This window comes from Falco rusticolus, chromosome 2, assembly GCF_015220075.1.
Source record: "Falco rusticolus isolate bFalRus1 chromosome 2, bFalRus1.pri, whole genome shotgun sequence".
NCBI classification, from domain to species: Eukaryota; Metazoa; Chordata; class Aves; order Falconiformes; family Falconidae; genus Falco; species Falco rusticolus.
This window is the reverse complement of record NC_051188.1, coordinates 18,951,381-18,973,088: the sequence shown is the minus strand read 5'-3', so window position 1 is coordinate 18,973,088 and position 21,708 is coordinate 18,951,381. Positions and strand designations below refer to the sequence as shown.

The window sequence follows — 21,708 nt, the reverse complement described above, 5'->3', positions numbered from 1 at the left end:
TCTGCAGAGAATATTGTCCTTTTGGCTACGTAGAAATTACTTAAGTGCAGCTTGTTTTCAGTTAAGCTGCCAAGCTTCCATCCTGAAATGTGTGAGGATTTTTTCTAATGATGCATTTTACCCTACAGCTATGTGATATTTTACTGCAAGTCTTAATTGTTTACGGATTTTTGGAAGACTACAGAAAAATAATACACTTACATGCCTCGACACCTGGAACATTTAGTGTAAACCAAATTATTCATCATAAAAAAATGTATTACTTTTAATAAGATTTTGACATCGTGCAAAGATTATTTAAGATACTTAGAAAACAATTTTTAGAATCCTAGAATAATATAAGTTGAAATATTTTCTCAATGTATTTTGAATTAAAATGTGTACACTGAGTTTTAGAAGCAGAGGAATGGTATTGGATATCCTAAATATAAGTAGTAGCCCTAGTTTCTACCCTAAAATGTAAATTTATCTATTCATTTGAGCAAAATTTACTCCCAATCTTTATTAATATTCATCTTCATTCCATTATCCAGGCTTGTGCTTGCCCCGCCTGTGCTGGAGAGAGGCTTGCAGTGAATTTTGATCCAAAGGCTCTGTGACCATGTTGGGACTCACTGCTTTATCTGGGGTACAGCACTTTCCACTGCAGCTTGCTGAGGTCCAGGTTCTTGCATGGGTAGAGTGAGGACAGCCTTGCGCTAGATGCTGTGATCTGGGGCTGAGGGATGCGTGCTCCAGGGCAGAGGGCCTTCTGTGAAATCCACAGGTGCAGCCCTTGAGGGAAAATGCAGAAGTGAGAGGTGACTGCCTCAGATTTGTTCAAATACAATGCTCATAAAAAAGAAGTTGCAGCCAGTAAAGCACAATTACGAAGTAGAAGCAGGCATTTTAATACTTAATAACTAATACTCTTTGAAAAACTGAGCGGATCTCACTTGTTTCATTGTACAAAATCTACTGTATGCGATGGTGATGGCCTAGGGGACTTTAACGGAGTGCTGCAGAAAATAGACTTGCTATTTCTGGAATGCTGCACTGTTTTCACAAAGTGCTGCTTGAACTGTGTAAGATTTATCATAGATAACAGCAAGCAAACATGCTCAGCATCCTCAGAAAGAAGCTCCCTTAGCATAGCAGGGATCAAGTTGACAGCAGACTTTCAGAAATGGGTTGGCAGCCCATGTGATTGAGAGAGTTTTATGCTTGTCTATCCAAGTCCCTTCTATAAATAGTCAGTGTAAGATTACAACAGCATACTAACTTTGTGTCGGCCTGTATCTTACCTACCACCTTCCTGGAAAACACTCCTACCATCCAGGCTGATACTTTTCATGCTTACTTTCACACTCTAGGTACAATTATTTATTAGAATAAAGTGCCTTATGAACTCAGATGAGATGCATATTTTGAATTATGAGAAGTTGAAATGGGAAGATCCTGAGCACATGGGTGACTCGCCGAGGTCATGGCTGGAAGACAGTGACAGTAGGGAGTAGTTAGCACCTTTAAAAATGCAGAGGATTTTTTTATGTATATACTCTGCCTGCGTAAATAGGGCTCTGAGCTGCAGATTGCTCTGTGTGGGTGAGCCTAGTCAGTGTGGAGCCTTGTTCATGGCAAAAGGAGTTGCAAGTGCTTGGCCCTGAAGACAGTGGGTCTTTGCATGACTGTGCCAAACAGGTAGTGGGGAGGGGGCAGGCTGGGCTGAGCAAGTCATGGGAACCAGGCTGTGGCACCCCTGTTTTCCACTCCTTAATGCATCTATACACCTGGTTTGTGCCAAGCCAGAAGCCATTTCACAAGGACATCTCCAGCTAAATAGCATTAATGTGCAGAACCATGTAATATCTCCCAATTTATGCCTCTTTCCATCTGCAGCTGGTTTGAGCAAATGGTCAAGTACCTGCACTGGGCTTTGCTTGTTCCACAACTGTTCTTCCGGGTCCTTTGCTGATAAATTTCGGAAGCAGATCTGCTGTGTGTAAAGCAGATGTAGCCTTCTTGCTCTCCACAGCCTTCCTGGCATGGGGAGTGACTTTTCAGCCATGTGCTTTAATGAGCCATCAGGGTGATAGAGGCTAAATTCACCAGGAGCATGAACAGGACCATCTCCATTGTCTTGTGTTCAGTCCCAAGCACGGACATTTGATTTCAGAGTACAAGAAAAGCTCTTCTTTCACTTCATTCTTCACTCTTTTTGCATACAGAACGGGATGATCTGCTATGATGATTTTGTCAGCTTGGCTAGGATACAGTACGAGTCATGTCCAAACTATCATTTATGATGATACTAGATACGTGCTGAAGTCCTGAAATGTTAATAGTGCACTTGAGTGCACTATAAGACTCTGCAAGGCAGATCAGTACTCACTGCTGTGTTACACGTTTGGGGTTAGGTTTGGGGTTTTATTTCTACCTTTTCTCAGGGGAGACAAGGAGCTCTTGCGCACCACGTTGGAGCTCTTTTCTTTTGGTTGGTTATTGTTCTCAATACCTTATTAAGTTAGTTACCTTGAATGCAAAACACCCTCTAGCTACATGATATGGGTAGTATGTCTTATGTGTTAAAGGATTGCCAGCAGTAAACCATCTTGCCTTGCAAGCTCCAGTTTGCAGGGCATGCCTCATTAGCAAAAATATGAAGCAAGCATTTGTTTAGCTGCTGTTGAAGTTCCTTCTCACAGGAATTTTTAGGCACCTAAGGGTCTGAGTAGGAGGCACAGAAAAAAAAGTGTAAATATTGTTACCTGATTTCTAATATAAGCTTTTTAAAGAAAATGAAGGAACTTGACTTCTAGACCAGACTTGTTTTGGGGAGTATCTTTGCTGGTCACAAATCACATATCCCCTCCCCTCCCCCCCGACTGATAAATCCATTTTGGCAAAAATCCATAATACAGGCTGGGCTGTAGACATTTCTTACTGTGCAGATAGCTTCTGTTTTCACTAGCCTTGAAAGGATGTGAATAGCTCCTGCTCCTCTCAGTGGGTTGCTCTAGCCCAGTGCTGTGACTCAGTGATGGTAAAGTAAATATGCTTTACTGAGAGACACTGAGGTTGAAAATTCATTGGCTTTATTTTTCCTAAAAGATAAATTGCTGGTTCCTTAGACCCATCAAAAACTGGCCTTTGAGATACACAAAATAAGTCTGTTGTCTTTGAACACCATGAGGGTTGGCAGGTGCTCTGCTTGGTGGCCTCTCTAGCCTGTAGCCAAAACAAGGTGAGGTTTATGCTGCAAGCTGCAAGCTCTATGTGTGTAGGCACAAAACTGGAAAGAGCTTCTGGTCCTTACCTGGGCTTCAGCACTGGCACAAGCATGCAGTGTTTTTACTTACAGTACCTATGTGTGAAATGAGTATAGACTATGTTGTTCACCGTGAGAGGAATTTGGAAAGGTATTATGTATGGGTGTTTGACAGACCAAGTACAGCCTCTCACTTGGAGGGGCTGACTCACATTTCAGCCTTTTGAATAGCTGCCGTTTTCTCACCTACCTCTCGTGAAGGACTTCAGAGGTTAAAAAGCAAAGTGGTATGTTATTTCAATAGGTATCACTCGTGTGGAGAGCAATGGTGTCAAATTGTAAGAGGAAATCAATTTCTGTGGGTGCAGAGATAACATCAGTGGAGAGAAGTTCTGGCAGAGAACAATAACCAAAACAATGGAATGAGATTTAGGGTGGAGCATGAGCAGTCTGTGAGAGTGATGTCATAGAGCTGAGATACCTGCAATAGCTCATTCCAGCTTAGGTACCTTGGCACAGATTGTTCCCCTGAGGCATCTTACAGTTTAACCTAATTCATAGGTAGGCTGAAGTCATCATCAACTGAAATCAAGAGAAAGCTTCCCATTGGCATAAATACCATTTGGATCATGAATTTAGTAACCATGAAACATGGGCTGTTAAATTCTCCTTTGGAAAATATAATTTCTTTCATTGTCTTTGCTACAAGTAGAGAATAAAGCTGACATCTCCATTACACCAAGAATAAACATTTTGGGGGTCATGCCATTCAGGTATCAGGTTTACTGAGAACCCCCAAGGAAGCTCTGCAGAGGGGGAGAAGAAGTAATTTTTGTGCTTATTTGGTTTCTGGTAAATACAGGGTTGACAAAGTGAGCAGTGATGTGTTTGCATTCACACTGAATGCAATGGGGATGTATTTTTCAGTGTTTGGCTGACTACTTTGGATTTCAACTTCATATGTTACACCTACAAAACTGATGACTTCTTTTATATCATTGTGTCTTTTGAATAGGCACAAAATGCCTATTTTGATTAATTTGAAAACTAATAGGTGTAAAAATTCAGGTTCTGGAACTGCCAGGAGAAAAATCAATTATTTTTCTACTATTTTCAACCAGTACAGTGATTTTAGTCTTTTCCTGAATAACTCAATAATATCTCTGTAGATATCCTCAAATTACAGAATTTACTCCTTAGTTAAAACCACACATGGAAATTTCAGATCCCCTTTTAGGAAGAAATGTCCATTTGAGACTGGAGCCTTACAACGGCAATGCCATCCAAGCATCAGTATCCGCCTTGCTTCTACACAAGGTGCAACAGGGCTGATGGCTGACTCTGCAACATATCCCATCTTTCAGGAATCAGTTCATAGTTCCTTCGTAACAAACCTGGATGATGGTGGGGTTTTTTTTCTGTCAGACTGGAAAGATGTTACTTTGTGGGGTTTTTACGTGTGTTAATCATAGAATGACTTTTAGGGGAACACAGAGAAGGCAGAGAAGGCCCTATATCACTGACTTCTACTTTTTAAATTTTATCAGAAATCACATTGACTTTAAGTACTGAGTTTTGCATAATTCTATTAAAAGAAATTTTGAAAGGGTCAGTATTTGAGCACTTAGTACTTTTTCAAAATTAGACCCGTTTAATGGCCAAAATAATCATTGAGCCATTAAAAACTGAACTCCAAAAATACCTCTCATATAAATCCCTGCGCCTGAAGGTATCACCAATCAGCATTTTCTTCGATGTAACAAAACTTGGGTTTCATTCATGTCTTGTAACAATGGAACATTAATTGAGAGGATCAAAAGCATGCTTTCCAAAAGACATTTTTGTTGCTGCTGGTGAATTTCCTCCATGTTGCTTTATCCTGGGGCTTTAGAAGGTTCCGGATAAATTAATGACTTTGGTTTTTTTCCACTTTGTTTCAAAGGAAGAAAATATTTTGGCCTTTTTTTTTTTTTATAAGGCTTATCAGCTAAACTCTATTAAAGTATGTGAGAATGCTTACTAGTGTTCAGATGATAGATATGTTTGAAAGGCACTAGGTTAAAAGGCAGATTTCATTAGAATAATTGATTTATATTATTGCATTTTCTTGTTCTAAAACCAAGTTCAATTTGCTTGACCCAGCTGACATTAATAAAACTATTACACCTTCATTTGCTTACCTATGTGACAAAGTTTTTACTTAATTTGGGAGGTTCCTGGGCTAACAAATCAAGATATAGAAAATGTACGAACAGGAATAATCAAATCGAGCTGCCTGTACGGAGACACAAGAGCGTGACCCTACAGGAACATTAGTAGGGGCAGGCACTTCAGTATGATTTTATGACTGTTTCTGCTGATTTGCTTACAGCAGCATAACACGAAAGTGTTTTTTCTAACTATTGTTGTTACTGGGTTCAAATATAAATGAGTGTTTCCCTGACTTAACCTTTGTGGTAAAGGCCGTCCATGGCTTTCATGCAGGTGACTTGTCATCATTTCTGATTTGTGCTTAAGTTTCTGTGCCAAGTGCTGCTAGGGAGTTCATGAAATTGAGTCCTAGTAACCTATCAGTCACTGACGAACTGGTGAATTCCCAGTCTCATGGAAGTGGCAGGGTAGGAGAGATTCTTGCTGTTCCCCTGACTCGTATTGCTGGCCATATAGCGTGTATCACTGAACCAAATGTAGTAGACCAAAACTACTCTCTTTGCTTTAATGCTCACACTGCTGGATACCCCTTCTGCTTAGGAATGATCAACTAACTTAGGTTGGCATTATTCATTCTGAAATCTGTCTTCCCTGAAGAGGGAGGTAAAGAAAGACAAGATTAAGACACAGTTTAAGACAAATTAAGTTGAGGGATTCTTTCAAGAACTCAGGGTCCCAGCCAGAAAGGGGAATCCAAGGCCAAACTAGGCTCTCCCCAGCAAGTAGAGATCCTCAGCAGCTCCTTACAGGTCAGTGAAAGTGTGTCCTGCTAATCTAGGCCAATCTCAGAGTTTATCCTTTCTCTCCAGCTGTCAGGATTTCCTAAATAATTTCCTGAGTAATCCAGCCAAAGACATCAAGGAGAGGAGGGTTGGGAATCATCCAGGCTCTGAGAGATGTACAAGAAGGTTTATGACCTTCTTTGAAGGTTTTCACTGCTCACTCTTGTTTTCTTTCATATCTTTCCCATTTATTTTGTGACTTTCACTGTATAAGATCCATTTCTTCTCCCAGCAGAGTCATTAGGTGTTTGTTATCCATTCCAGCAGGACGGGAATAATCTATAATCGCAAAAATGCTCTCTTCAGCCTTCCTTGCCAAGCTAATCCTGCCAAGTGTTACCTTAATTTTTCTTTTTCTTTTTTTTGTTAACAAGAAAAAATTAGTAAATACATTTGAATAAAATTTAACTGATCTGTTCAACCAAAGGGAAATGATTCATTTGGAGGCACCTCTAGGGAAAGCAAATAATTGAGAAGCTGCATTTAAAAATCATGAGTTAAGATGCTGATGGGTCCTGGCTTTAATGCAGAAATTCATTATGTAAGGTACCAGGGTGTAGGAGACCCAGGTTCAGTTCTCTCACCTACTTGGGAGAATTTGAAGCCATTCTTCAGCTTTCCAAGGGAAAGCCTGACCTGCAGCTAGCTTCTAGAGAGCCCTAGAGGAGGAGTGTCCTTCCCTCAGACCCTCACATTCATTCAGTTCAGCTCTGTATAAATAGACATTTGTTGGGGCAAGGCTCAGAAACTAGGGATATCCTGTCTGGGTGAGTGAGCTGACCATTGTGCTAGAGAAACTCTCATTTCTGCTTCAATAGCTATTCAACTACTTTATGTAGAACAGTTAGGTCAGGAGCAGTTGAAGGAACCGTGTCTTCACCCTCGGTGACTTAGGACTGGAACGTACTTGATACCTCCTTAGAAAAGATCAGTGTCATCCAGGAGGGAGCCTGATCTTTCCCCCATAGACGAGGGTTTGGATTATCGAGCAGCCCCTACATAGCACAGCCACAGACGAGCATAGCTGTGCTCCAGTCATACAACCAAACCCTGCAACAGGAGCTCACTTCAGTGCTTGTGGGTTGCACGTTGGGAGAGGGAGGGGCTGAGCAGCCTTTTCTCCTGTTGAATCTAGTACATGATCTGTCTCTAGCAAGGTTCAATTGCACCTTATGTTTGTCCTTGGTTCTGAATAACTCCTATAAATTGTTTATAACCCTGAATACAAGTCCTGACAAAGGTGGGTGTGCAGTTATCCATTCATCATGCTTATGTCTCCCCTCTTTTTATCGAGAGTCTACAGAAGGTGCAGTATTTTCTCTAAGACTTCATACAGAAGGAGACAAATACAAATAGACAAAATGTAGAGGGCTATATTTAAATTATTGTCCTTTGCTAATTGCTATCCATGTATTTGGGCAGTAAAAGACTCAGCGAGGACAGTCTCTAACAGATTTTCTGTCAGAATCAGACTGCTGAATTATCTTTATTGTCCCTCCCACCTTTTGCTGAAATGTGATCAAATAAATTGCCCTTCGGCAGTGGATATGGGAAGCCACTGCCTGGTTCTCACTCACAGGCAATCAGCTGATTTTCTTTCCTTTATTCCATTTATTTCCTTTTGCAGGGAAGGCTGCTTCTCGCCCATCAGCCCAGAGGCATGTCCCCTTGTGCAGTCTTTCATGTGCCACAACCGAACATTCATCCTGGATGGCCATGTGCAACTGAAGACAGGTCTGCAAACCCAGGAGAGACACCTTTTCCTCTTCACAGACCTTCTGGTTGTTGCCAAGTCCAAGTGAGTATGACACTTCAGGCACTGCTCCTACAGAGCAACCCTTTTTCTTGGTGGAGCACAGCATAAGATTTCTATAATGCTTTTTTTAGTAGCAAATCTTCCCTGAATCATAAGGAAACTTTTTATTTGGTCAGTGTAAATTAGGTGCCTGACCTTTCCAGGCGCCTTTGAAAACCCCATAGCCATAGAGGAATTCCAGGATGCAGAGTTTTAAAGAAATATCAGATGTTCTTGAATATATTCCTTGCATTATATCATCTTCCCTGCTTTGGGAGCGCAGTGTCACAGAAAAAGACTCATTGGTGTTCAACTGTGTCCGTTGTGCTGCCTTCAGCTGACTGTTGTGTTTCAAACAGGTCATCTTCAGTCTTATGGGGGGGGTGTAACGCTACTGGCTGTGTCACAGAAGGGTTAGAGGTCTTAATGCTTACCTGGAAGCTGCTTTGATACACACCAGCAATGAGCAGCTGTATAAAAATAGCGATTGCAGGTGGCATTGCTGTGTCCATCTCTGTAGGTTGTGCTGTGCCAAGAGGAGCGTGGGGAAGGGGAAGGGGAAGGGAAGTGATGCTGAGCAGTCTGGGTAGCATTCATGTGTAATCAGGCTTGCTGCCGAGCTCTGATTATTCACTCTACCATTCACAATTAAATCAGATTTACAAGCTGTGTCTGACATGCCAGCTTCATGCAGCATTTGTGGTTTAAGGCAATTTTAGAGGGTGCTTTCACTTGTTGTTACGGGTTATGGGGAAATAATAATAAAAAATCTTGATTCAGCTTCATTCTGTTAGGCACTTTGTTTGTGGTTTCACAGGGTGGGTAATCTTGATGTGAATCCTGGGCTTTTGCAATGTGTCTTTTCACTTAAGCAATTGTTTCAGAGGCTTCTGGGAAAAGCCAGAATAAATCTATGTTTTCTGTAGAAATCTGAGCTGTGTCTGTTCGAATCACACATAGTAAACGTAACCCCCCCAGCTGAACTTCCTCACTTGATGTGGTGTGACAACATAGAGAATATTTCACACAAAACACATTCTAAGATGGCTGGGTGGTAAGCATAAGGATATTTAGGGGAAATTTTGCTGTTCTACCTGCAGTAGCAGGAATAACATTGTTGCTGTATTTACTTATGTTTATGTCTTGTTTAGAGTGAGATTCACCTTACCTAATTTAAGCTTTAAAATCTTAGATATGATTTACCTAGTCTTCTAGGCTCCTCTTATAGACACTGAGGGAAAACCAGCACCTTCCTGCAGCGAACTCACCGGGCCCTGAAAGAGTGTTCATGGTGGGTAAGGGGAGTCACGCTCTTGGGGGTCTCTCACTCTGTCCACTGACTATTCAGCAGGCATAGCCCACTAGCTTAGCTCCTAAACTTTAGAAGACTAAAATCAGGAGAGATGAATCCCTCTCTCCCTCCCTGGTCAATGTGCTGAGCAAAAGCAATGTTACAACCCCAGGCTGAGCTGCACATTACTGCAGGTTTGGCTGGGTCCCAATGGGAATATTTGCATAGGAAAGCACTACTCCATGTAACCACTCCAAAATCTGGTCCCCAGGGAGTAATAACAGCTCTTCCAGCATTTGATTTAATATGGTGAAGCATCTGCAATGTTTGAAGAAGGTGGAAGAGAACAAATTGTGCTTCTGCATGTGAAGGCGGGGGGCAAGTCTTTGCTAGAAATAGTAAAAATAGTATTTTGAGTGATATTATTTCATGTATTGTCAAGAACTAACTGGGATGTTCTCTCTACAGCTGCCCTGTCAGCAATTAAAGCATCAGAGCTGTCACTAATGAATACTACTTAAAAATCAGCATTTTTAAAGCTATCTCACACTAAAATACTCCTGCTGATTCCTAGAGGGAGAACCTCAATGGTGTGTATTGCTATGTGGCCCTGACTATTGAATGTTATTAACTTTTTAGTAGCTGATGCAGAGTCAAGGTAGCAGGTCACCAGGACAGAATTAATGTTACAGTTGAATCTGACTTGACTTCAGCATTATTCCTTGTGAAGGTGCTAAAAAATTGTAGTACTCTTTTGTGTTAAGTAGTTTTTCAACTTGGGGCATATGAACCTAATATGCCTCAGGTACAGCTCATTGGTGTACTAGTGTCAGCTCCACTGCAGGTAGCCAGCCACTGTACAAAGGGAGCTCATGTGTAATTAGGCTTTGTATGATCGGCAGACGGTACAAGTTTTTCCTAAAGAGTGCAACAAATATCTTGTGTCCTCTGAGCTTGCCGAGTAAACTCCTGTACAGCACTGAGCTCCTGCTTAAAGACAGCACATTGGCATTGCTCCCATAGAAATTTGTGAGGGATAAATCCTGTCCACAACCGATCCATGTATGACTTTGGGCAAGGTGCCTGTACATTTTCTGCTACTTTCTAATACTTTTTTAAATGTGGGCTGTTATCTTTTCAGATCATGCATTAGCCCAGCTTATTAAAAATAACAATAATACTCCCATGCTGTGCTCCTGTCTCTGCTGCCCTGTCCTTCACTGGCTTATAGTGAGGATTAAGTCACAAATTCATTTAAAGTGTTTTACTCACTAAACCAATATTAAGTATGTAAAATGTTATACTGTTTTGTATAGATTGATTAAATTTCTTACAGAGAGCGTGCATGTGGTTTTATTTGGCAGAGTAAATATTTCAAGGATCTGTCAGTTCAGTCATCTGAGGTTTCTCATGTAAGTTTGTGTGGGAGGCACAGAGAAATGGCTTCCTCTTTCACCTTTGTATACGTACATGCATATATACATATGCATATATATATGCATATATACATGCATTTTAAGGTTATTTTCCCAATGGGACTGGACATAGAAATTAATGGTTGAGTGCATACATGGAATTACAGTAGCAATCTCACAGTACATCCATTAATGCTTTTGTCAGAGGGTCCTATTAAGGAGATTAGCAAATCTAGTGAGAAGTTAATCTTCCATCTGTTAACAGCCGCAAGGTATCTTATTGCTGCTTACAGAAAGCCAAAGGAACTGTTTACTCTGCAGAGGTGGCATCATTTGGGGTGCATCAATACCTACACCATTGATGTTCATGATTTTTGCGTTGATTTCAGTGGACTTGCAAGAGGACTTACTTCCTTAAGAAAAAAAGCCAAAAAAATCTTCATTAGATTGTTACTCCTCCCATTTTTTCAAATGTTCAGTCATGCTGCTTCCTTCGTCAACGACAATATATTCATTTCTAGAGGTAATGCTTTGGCACTTAAATAGAAGACCAGCATTTCACAAATGCTGAGACCCCATGAATTGCATAAAGGACATAGCAGATACAGATGAAATTATACTTCAGGCTCTTTAGATGTTAATGGAGGCTACTGTTTCACCACCTCTGGAAACCAGGTCACTCGAATACTGATAATAGCTGAGAGCTGTGACTAGGCACGGCAAACGGGGTAAGAATATACATCAGGCATGATTGGAGATCATCTTTGTGCTTCTGCCAACACCCTGCTGACACCCACTACTGGCACTGTGGGGGTCTGGCTTTATGAACTCTAAATGTTAAAAAGGTGAAACAGCATGTAAAGAGTTCACTGTACTGGGTAATGGGAAAAAGAAACTGAGGGGAAAGGGAGAGTCAACAGCTTGATTTAATGGAGTCAGACCAGGCATCCATTTATCTATATTAGAATTCACAGCTGTATGTTTTTGTAAATCTACATTTTCACAGTTCATTCTGTGGTCAGTTACAGTAATTTCTGTATTCTTTACAGATCTTACTGGTTGCATCACAAACTGATTTGTTGATGAACATGTTGAAATGTTCTCCTGTACTTGTAAGTTTCTCTTTAATGGGGTAACAAAACATAACAGTAAAAAGAGGTGAAATGTACAGCTGACCAGGAAACACCATGGTCAGCTTAGTTTAGCTGACCATGGTGTTTAGCTTATAGTTTAAAAAAACCCATGAACTTAAGATGGTATTTTACAGTATTTTATGGCAATCTAATTGAAATGCAGCTTTTTGCCCCTTGTGATACACACTGATTGTCCTTTCTTGCCTACCACTGTAAATGCTGTTGGGTTATTAATGGTGCTCCACCCCACTACACCTGTTAGCACAAAGTCAGCTGGAAACCTCAGACCAGTCTGGGTACTGCAAGTTCATCTATGTTCTTGTTTAAAGTGGCAAGGTTCAAGTACTTTCATGTTTCAGACTGTATTAGTTCAGTCTGTCCTAAATCAGATACCTTGTAAATGTGATTAATCTCAGAGAAGGTAGTCCATGTGTATCAAAGCTCCAAGAAACTGTTTACCTGGCATATTTATTTATAGAGCACTAATCACCATGGTGCCTGGCACTGTCCCCATCCACATTTGCAACACAGTGATGAGCTGACATGCTCTTGCTTGGATTAGAAGGACGAAATGTTTTCAGGGAGGGGACACTTTTCCTCCAGCCTTCGCTTGCTGGAAAACCATAGCTCAGGTAACTCAGCCTGCAAGGCCTGAAGTGAGTGGCTGTTGCATTGCTACAGAGCAGACTGACTCTTGCGATTTTACTTGCTTCTCACATAGCACTGGTGCCCACCAATCCTACAAAGGAAGAAGACTTATAATGAGAAATTAAATGGAAGAGTTCAAATTAAAACATAAAGTTCTGTAAATTTGACCTTCACTGTACTCTAATGTTTAGTAGGATAAAATACAGGAAGGGCCAAATCTTAAAACATTGGGGAAATTTTGTATCTTCCTTGTGGATGAGTAGGTATTTTGAGAATGCACAAAGTTCTGGCTCATTCTCTAAGTGGTGTAGGCCTAAAGCTACCATGCAGCTAGTTCGTGGAGGCTGTATGTGACCTGTGCTGTAGTTAAAACAAATGGCAGTTTTCTGCTTGTTCTTTCTTCAGGATTGCTTCATTTGCTCTGGCCTAGTTGTCACTACTTAAACTCACTGTATTTGTTAACCCTGGGGCTAAGCAATCCAACTATACTGTAAGCTCCTCAGTGGCATTAAAGTCACTGAGAGTCTGACTCAAGCGCCAATCTGTGCCTCGTGGTGATATTTGAAGGGGAGCTCTAGACATAGGCAGAAGTTTTCCCCCAAGAAGGGGGATGTCCAGGGATACCACAAGCAACTTATTTGTCCTATAAGATACCTGTTGATCCCGTTTAGATGAGAAATTGATGTACTTTTACATGCAACTCTAATAAAACATTGCTTTCTTTAACTAGACCAGAAGTGCTTCTTCCATCAACTCCAATGGAAGCTTCAGATGTGCCTGAAGGAAAAAGAAACTCTGAAGTTTATAACTTGCCTTGCTATGTTTTCATGTGTGTGACATACCTGTGAATTTCTGCTGGCAGGTCTCACTCTCATTTCAAACTAAAGTGCCAAGCACGTCTCTGTGAGATGTGGACAGCATTTTGTACAGAAGAAGTCTGTGAAGGCAGCACAGACCCAGAGAGGTCCTTTGTTTTGGGCTGGCCCACCACAAACTGTGTGGCAAATTTCAGGTAAGAATTGAGACACATTTTATTTACCAAGTTAGTGAAATGTTTTTAAGCTGCCAGGTAACGAGATTATCATGAATTTATTTCAGCACCAGTGAATGTGGGAAGCAGGAACTTACTGGTGCTTAAACCAATTCCTTCTACTGCTGTATGCAAGACACCCTCCATACCTCATCTTCTGTCTCCCTGTAAATGTGGCAGTGATATTCTCTTATTGCTTAAAAATTTGATAAAATGTATGATTTGGCAAAGCACTGTCTGTGCTGAATCTTGCTCAGTTGAAATTCTCTTTTTTTGGGGTATAACTTGACAAACATCTTGCCTAATTAATAAGATGAACTACAAATAGTAAACAGTGAAGCTAATGAAGGGATCAAAGAGACTGTCGTGGGATACTTAGACAGAAGAGCTTGTATTGGAAGTAGCAGGAAACATAGAGTGGAATACTGACCTTGTCCTATTTCTCTTTTTAATTTAATTGTGCCAGAGAAAAAGTCAAAGTTCCTCTTACAGCAGAATCTCTGAATTTTAATAGAGAGAAAGATTTTTGGTCTGTCTTTGCGGCATTGACTGTAGGACACAAAGACTGTAGAGGTAATTTCAGTGATTAGGCTAATTTTATACTCAGCAGGAGGGCTCTGTCGTCACTTTGGGTAAGGGAGGGCACCATTCCCCTGAAATCCCAGCTGCTTAGCCACAGTAATTTGGCTGGGTCTTGGAAAATGCATTTTCCTCTTTACCAACAGTGAGCAAAAGCTGACGCATGCAGCTTAATTTGTATGTCACATTGTCTGTATCCAAAGAGAATGCTGTGCACAAACTGCTCTCTATTGAGCTGGTTGTGCTGTTTATGTTTTTTTTCACTTAATAGACCTGAAACAAAGCTGAATTTTTCTATTGATTTTCAATTGAGCTCTTGCCAATAAACATGAGCTTTGATCTAGAGACAGTATGTGATCCTTTAGAGCTACCAGAAAGTAGTTGAATAGGAAGGCAATAGCTTCAATCAAAACAGCTTCAGAGATTTTATAGAGGTGAAATTATTTTATGTCTGGAGGTGCACAGAAAAATCTAAAACACCATGCATGAGTCTGTAGATGCATATCCAACAGAATTGAAGCAGCCAAAGCAGAATCACATAGTTAATGTTTATAAAGTGCGTTCCCCTCACAGCATCATTCAGTAGGTTTGTAGTTCCCTAAATGCCTGCTCTGAAAATCTGAAGAACTTGATTTGCAGAAACAGCAGTGGGAATAGCAGTTACTCCATCTGGGGCAGAATTTAAATCAAGAAAGTTGAAGCAAAATTAAGTTAGATTCCTTGCCCAATCCTATTATTAGCTACATTTAACTGGACAATTTTGTGTCCTTGAAAGTGTATAAATGAGACAAAGATAAATGAGATAAGCCTTAAAATGTCCAAAGTTAAACCCTATTAAGTACAATGGGACCTTTTTTTCATTGTGGCTTATGCGTTCTTTGTGATGTGCTGATAACCCAAGTAATAAGAAGAGAATTGGAATAGTGGAAGTGGAAAGCAGTCTATATACCTGAGGAAATATCTTTAAACTTCTGAATTAACTCTTATTTTAAAATGTCCTCCTCTTCTATTTGGACGTTAGTTTAAGAACTCAACCCATTTCCTACTGAATTTACTGGTAAAGCTATACGTTTTGTGATAAAAACTGGTAACTGGGGGTTTTGATCTCCATGGCAGGCTTTTCAGTTGATTTTGCAGGGAAACAGATTTTTCATTCACATCTGGAAAAACCTTTTAGTTTTTGTAGGTATTTATGGAAATTGCAACCAATCCATTCCGCCATGGTTTGTACAAGGGCTATTTTGGTATTAGAATGATGGCTGATTTGTCCCTGTCTTTCTGAAATTCTTGCAGGTCTGCAGAACAAAAGGAAACGTGGCTGTCTTTTTTGCAAAGGTACTTTATTCTACGGTCTTTGAAGACACTGAAAAGAGTTCCAGTCACCTAGACCAGTGATTCCCAAGCTGTGGTGCCTATGCCATCATGATAGATAAGCTCTTTCAAAGTGATAATAAGACAATAAACACCTCATGTCTTCTCCCTGCAGAAGATGGTATGTGCCCTTCATGCAACGGTCACTGCGCAAGGAAGGAAATGCTTCCTTGTGCCTGAACATGGCTCAGCACAAAACTGGAACGATTCCTGTTGCATATGGTCCCTTCCCTACACAGTTGGTAGGAGCCTCTGCCACCATTGCTCTAGTTGAGCCTGGGACTCTTTCCATGGTGATGGCATCTAAGCAAGCCCAGCTCAGGAACCTCTGCTCTAAGCTATGTGCTGCTCATGGCTGGCTGTGCTTTGGTCTTACAAAGTGTATCCCAAGCTGGAGGGTATGGTGGGAGGGTTTGCATAAACAGAGCTGTCTTATTTCAGTCAGTGTTTGGACAGAAAATTATTAGTGACGGTTTTGTTTTCTGGTCACCTAGTTCTTTTGGTTGAGGGGTTTTTTTTTTCTGTGATTCTTCAGAGTTCCTGGGGTTGTTTAGATCATCTTTTCTAGGAATGATTTCTAATTCACTCTTCTCCTGTTTGGTCCTTTGAACTGGTCCATGCAATGGAATGTAACTGATTCCAGTAGGAGCCTGTTTGCAGACCTAGCCATCACAATGATGGGTAGTTTTAACTTGATTTTTTGAATGCAGTTTCTCTGCTGCTTACCCTGGTTTCTACAATGAAGTTTAATACAATAGGGCATTACTGAGGGTCACAGTCAGCATCCCTTCCAGATACTTCTGGATGCTTTCTTGTCCTTAGAGATCTTTCTGTTGCAGTACATCTGCAGACGGTCTGCTTCTTATCCAGCTACTGCTCAATTGCTATTTAAATCTCCATCTTGCTATTTATGTTTACAATATTAAAAATTTACTTGTTTTGTACTTGTTTTGTCAGTCAAATAAGAGAAGAGAAGGAAAAAGACTACCCTAAAAGCATTCCTCTGAAGATAATTGCAAAGGACGTGGGAACTTGTGCATATGTAAGTGCTCTTGAGCTAAATGGGGATCTAGATTCATGTCACCTATGAGTGCTAGTCACCTGTAAATCCTTTGGATATTGGGAGGGTTCTTTTAGTTTGCAGCCTTCTTTAAGGATCCAGTCCCTTGAAAAGGCTTGTCATATGCAGCCCTGAAATGCTTGTTTCCTGTGTTTAATACATGAGTTCCATTTTAAAGACATTGTGCTTGGTAAGAAATACTGATTCTGGCACACAAACTAAAGACTGTACAGTATGAAGTCCCAAGGAACACCTCTAGCGGAACTTATGCATAAGCATCTTCGGAAATGCCAGTACAATGTACCCTTTTTGTGCTTGTAAAACTGATCTAAACCCACAGCTGCCTTCATTCAGTTCTGCAAAGTTGCAGTGTGTTTTATTGCTTATAATGGTCATAAGTCAGTAAAGCTGTGTATATGAACACCCTGAAATTGCCTTAAGCATGATTTTCATCAACTAACTGATGCTGGTAAATTCATAGGCACAAAGTAAATTGGTAAAGAAAGGTCATCTACAAAGTGATTTGCACCTTTTTTACTAAGTCCTTTTTAACCATTTTAAACTAAATTCTTGTATAGAGCCAGTTCCGTAGGGATACCCTAGCATTCAGTGATAATCCATCCATTCTTCCTCTGTTTCTTATATATTTGTCTTCTTTTTCTGTGCTTGTAAGATCTGTATTTCATGCTCAGAAGCCTAAGAGCATTTGCAAGGACATGAGAAATTTTGACAGAAGTCAGACTTCATTGGAGGTCTTTGCCCAACAGTGAATCTTCACTTAGAATTCTGTATTTGCGTAGATGTAAGCATAAAGAAGTCTGCCTTTTTTTTTTTTTTTTTTTTTTTGAAAATCGTTATTGAGGTAAACGATAATAGTTAGAATTACCAGGTCACTAAGGCAAAGCTTAATAAACAGTAACAATATTTGTAGTAGTTCAAATCCAGAACTGCAGATCAAGATATGCTCAGGTATAAATGACTGTAAATCATACACACACTCAGGTGTTGTACTCTTGTACATCAGGGTTTGGGTTTTTTATAAAATGTCTTTTGTCCTTAGCTATAATTAGCTCATGTGCCAAATACTGTTTCCTGATCCTAACAGTCCTAGAAACGACACACTGTAGTCTAGCTATTATCAGTAATAAAACAGAGGAGGAACAGATGGAAACTTTGTGATGCAAATAGTTCTTATGGCACTGTGGTCCCTGTGCTGCAGCAGCTGGAGAAGCCCAAGAACTATTTCATTTTTGGAGGGTAAGGAAGGCTGAACACAAAGCACAAACCATTTTACTGTATTCTAGCCAAGAGCAAAACTTATGCAAATGCGCTGACCTACTCCTGAGAGCCAGATGTCATTGCTTCAGGCAAATGTTAAATTTTTTATGGTATGAGCGTTCAGATATGTCCTGAAGCAAGATATACTGAATTCTCACTACTTTCCTTTTATTGCCATGGCATCTTGTTACAGTCAGGGACTGTACAACTCAGATCTTTTCTAAATGCAAAATGTCAGAGGCTTGTTTCACCTGAACATCTATGGCCAGTATAAAATTGATATGCTACACAGGGTAGCAGGGTATAGCAAACTGTCTTGGGACTGGCAGTGAACATTTGCATCCTGCCTCTACCACCTTCCCTACCTTCCCTTCTTTGGGCCATTGGATGCACTTGGACAGTTTGTTGCAGTGGGCATGTGTTTGTCCTGCCAGGGCTTTAGGCTGGCCATGAACCAGCTGCAGTCCAAACTCTGTGTTGTCTTGTTAGCGGAGCCAAACCAGCATGCCTCTAAAGAGGGCTTAGTAACTTGGGCTTGATGTGTGGGAGCTGCCTGTCGGTTTGGAAGTGAGGCCAGTGTGGATGTTACAGTGCAAGCAAAAAACACTCTGGACACGCTCTCCCTGCTTGTTCTCGCCTTTGCAAGGCGATGGCATCAGTGCTGCCACATCCTGCCAAGGCTGAAGATGGAGGCATTAAACCTGGGGTGTTTGAAATGCGCTGCCCTGCATAAGAGCAGCCCATGATGCTGAGGTACCGAGCACTGCCCAGTTGTATGGGAATCCTACTGGTGCCAGGCAGCAGGTGCTGAAATCTGACTCTGGAAAGACTGCCTTGTGGAAAGCAACACTTCCTCTGACACAAAGCTTGGCACTTTGTGCTGGTCGCTGTAACTATTTAGAAAGTGGCATTTCTGCTGATCCATGCTTTTCCATACTGCCGATCAGCAGATTTTGGAGGATGCTGGAGAGGTAGCATTTTAACTGGATGAAAAATTACCAGGAGGAAGTGCTTCCGGTACTAAGCGAAATCAAGCTTTGAGAAACCTATATACAATGTGGCAAAGGATATAGAGATGAACAGTCTGTGTACAGTATTTTCTTGCCAGGGAGTTCTTCAGTAGAAAAAAACAGAAATTATTAATAATTGATATGAGAACCTCTTACTTCACTGAAAACACCCACTGAAATATTTCATTTTTTCAAAGGAAACTTGCATGCTTTTAGATTAAACCATTACAGTTCTCTTATGCAGTGTCTAAAGTGCAGTTAGTGGCGGTGTCTTTTTGCATATTTTAATGTGGAAGTCTTGTCCCCCAGTAATCATGGCACTCTGCCTTCTGATGGAGCTGTTGGGAAGGTGGGGAACATATACAGAGAGTATGTAACAAAGCAGAGGAGTCAAACGTTGGCCTCAGATAGCTGGATCTTTACCTATGTAGTATAACTTAATTATCAAGTGAAATTTTAACAGAATACTCTCAATTTTTCCAACAATTAATTACACAAAGCTATTGTACTTCAGATACTGCTCACAAATGCAAATTCTTAATGCCCTTTTCCTCTTCTCCTTTTTTCTGTTCACAGTCAAAAACTCTAAGTGTAACTAATGTTGATACAGCAAATGATGTAATTCTGATGGCTCTGCAGCAGCTGGGAATTAACGTAAGTCCTTGCACCAGTTTTAATGAGTCTTTTTGTAGTCACTTTTAATAACCAAATCTTTTCTTGCACTTTTTCCAAGTTTTAGGATATGAATATTAATGAAATCCTTTATCATAGCAATTCGGTGTTGTTGAAGGTAAGTAAAAGTCCATTGCTGTGTAGATTTCCAGAGGTCATCAAGTGCCTTAAAAGTTTTGAGTAAGTCTCTCATCCCTGTAAGGGATCCATCATGTTTGAAGTGGCTTTTAAATCTATTTTGCTGTTGCCTAGGAGGAGATATCTTGACACAAGAGGTGAGAGTTTGATACAGCTCCTTTTGCATACTTCAGTGTGAACATGAAACCTACTGACCTGATTGTTAGTTCATTTCAAAATGTGCAAACATTCATAATCAGACATGTCCTCAGATTACAAGTACAAGCACTGCTCTCAAGTGTCCACACTCTAAATATCCATGGACCTTTATTGCTAAGTGAGATACGAATGTAACTGAGCGATTGCACAGAATCTGAATGCACCCAATTTAAGCAATGTCCTGAAACGGTTTGGAAAAGCCTCTTACAGGACTTACAATAATGCAGGGTAGTGCACCAAGTAGCTGCAGTGATCCCTAGTAGATCAAGTAGTGCCTCAGGTGGCTTGCTTTGCCTTAAAACAGACAAGGTAGTGTTTCAGGTATAGTAGTGAATCAGTGCAAGGGACAAAAATTCTGGTTCCCTTATTCTGTTTCCTTCATTGTTTCACAGTGTGGCTCCAACCAACATCGATGGTCATAGAAGCTCCTGGATAATAGCTTCTTAACTTGCCTGTCAGTCTGCTATTTGGTTGACAAGATTTTTTTTAACGTCTTACTCCTGATGCATGTGTTGATCTCATTGTGTGGCATCTGACAAGTCTTTCCTTACCACAGCCCTGAGTGTGAAGAGTTAAATATGACCAAAATGCCACTCTTGTGCTTCTCTGGGGCTTCTGGAGACCCACAGCAAAAGTTGGAGTAACTTCAGAATTTGCCTTCCCTAACATTCATTATCCCTTACTTAACGGCTTTTAATGCATCCAGGGACCTATTCTGCTAGCTTGGTATTTCCCAGGCAGAGCAGTTTCTGTCTAGCCATCTTGTTATGGCTCAGACATCCCATTTACACCAGGGCTGAGGCTCTGGCCTGAGCTCAGGATCCAGCAGTCTGTCCCATTAAGGTAGCTCCGGAGTTGATGGAGGGGTAGCAAGGTGAAAAGGATAAGATATGAGTTAAAACTAGGATTTTAATTGCAGATTGTCTCCCACAGTCTGCACCAAAAATCAAGAGACTATGCTGTATTACAGCTGCAAGTCTTTATTATGATGTGCTTCAGTTTTACCCGTTTTATGGTTGTCATTTGCACTTCCTCATTTTGTGTGCAGAAAACCCAGGGAAATGGTAGTATTAGGAGAGAATATTTTGTTTGAGATGAGCAGGAGGAGGCTCAGAACACAAAACCAGCTTTGTGTTCTTTTGTATGTATCACAACCAATTCTTTCCTCCTTGTTATGTTTTTATTTCAAGTGGAAAAAGAATGAAAGCCATCCAAAAAATGTAAAATCTTGCCTGCAGAATTATCTGCCCAAGTAATATACAACTTTTTTTCACTGCATCTTCATGGCATAAAGCCTCTTTCATTAGAGGCATATCACAAGATTAGTAATAAAATCAAACAAGCTAAATAAATTAAGCTGTAGTCTGTGTATCACACAAACACCCAACCCCCTCTCAGGGTTGTTCTGACTGCAAGGAAGCTTTTCCTTATGTGCCGCTGCAAGTTTTTTTTATTTATGTCCAGAGAGAACCACTTGAAAGGAGCTCTATGACTTTTCAATGGCAATTATAAAAACTACATTTCACATGTTGTGTGATTAATGGGCTATTACGTTGGCTGAGTTCACTCTGGTTTAACACATCAGGGTTTTTCCCTCTGTGGTTGCTCTGGTAAAATGACAACTAGTTTGTGCAGAATGGCATTGATCATCTGTTCCAAATTATCAAGTGGGGCAGAAAGAAGGGCCTTGGGTTTCCAGCTCCATAAGTACACTTGCTGACTTTTCTGGGACAGTCACATTTATACTGACAAATGGCCTCATAAAGCCCATAAAGGACATTTGCAATTGAGAGATGAGCAGTCTGTCTCCTGAAACTGCGCTTACTAGCTCTTCCCCTTCCCTAGCTTCC

At 40.7% G+C, this 21,708-nt stretch overlaps 1 protein-coding gene across 2 annotated transcripts in view; it reads left to right on the top strand.

Moving 5' to 3' along the window:
• ARHGAP20 (Rho GTPase activating protein 20) overlaps nucleotides 1-21,708 on the top strand; it is a 62,336-nt gene that overhangs the window by 22,077 nt on the left and 18,551 nt on the right. For both annotated transcript variants that reach the window (XM_037377840.1, XM_037377839.1), the window contains exons 3-7: nucleotides 7,868-8,038; nucleotides 13,385-13,534; nucleotides 15,425-15,466; nucleotides 16,460-16,544; nucleotides 19,427-19,504. In XM_037377840.1, coding sequence (XP_037233737.1) covers nucleotides 7,868-8,038; nucleotides 13,385-13,534; nucleotides 15,425-15,466; nucleotides 16,460-16,544; nucleotides 19,427-19,504 — 526 coding nt within the window. The remainder of the gene's footprint in view (nucleotides 1-7,867; nucleotides 8,039-13,384; nucleotides 13,535-15,424; nucleotides 15,467-16,459; nucleotides 16,545-19,426; nucleotides 19,505-21,708) is intronic.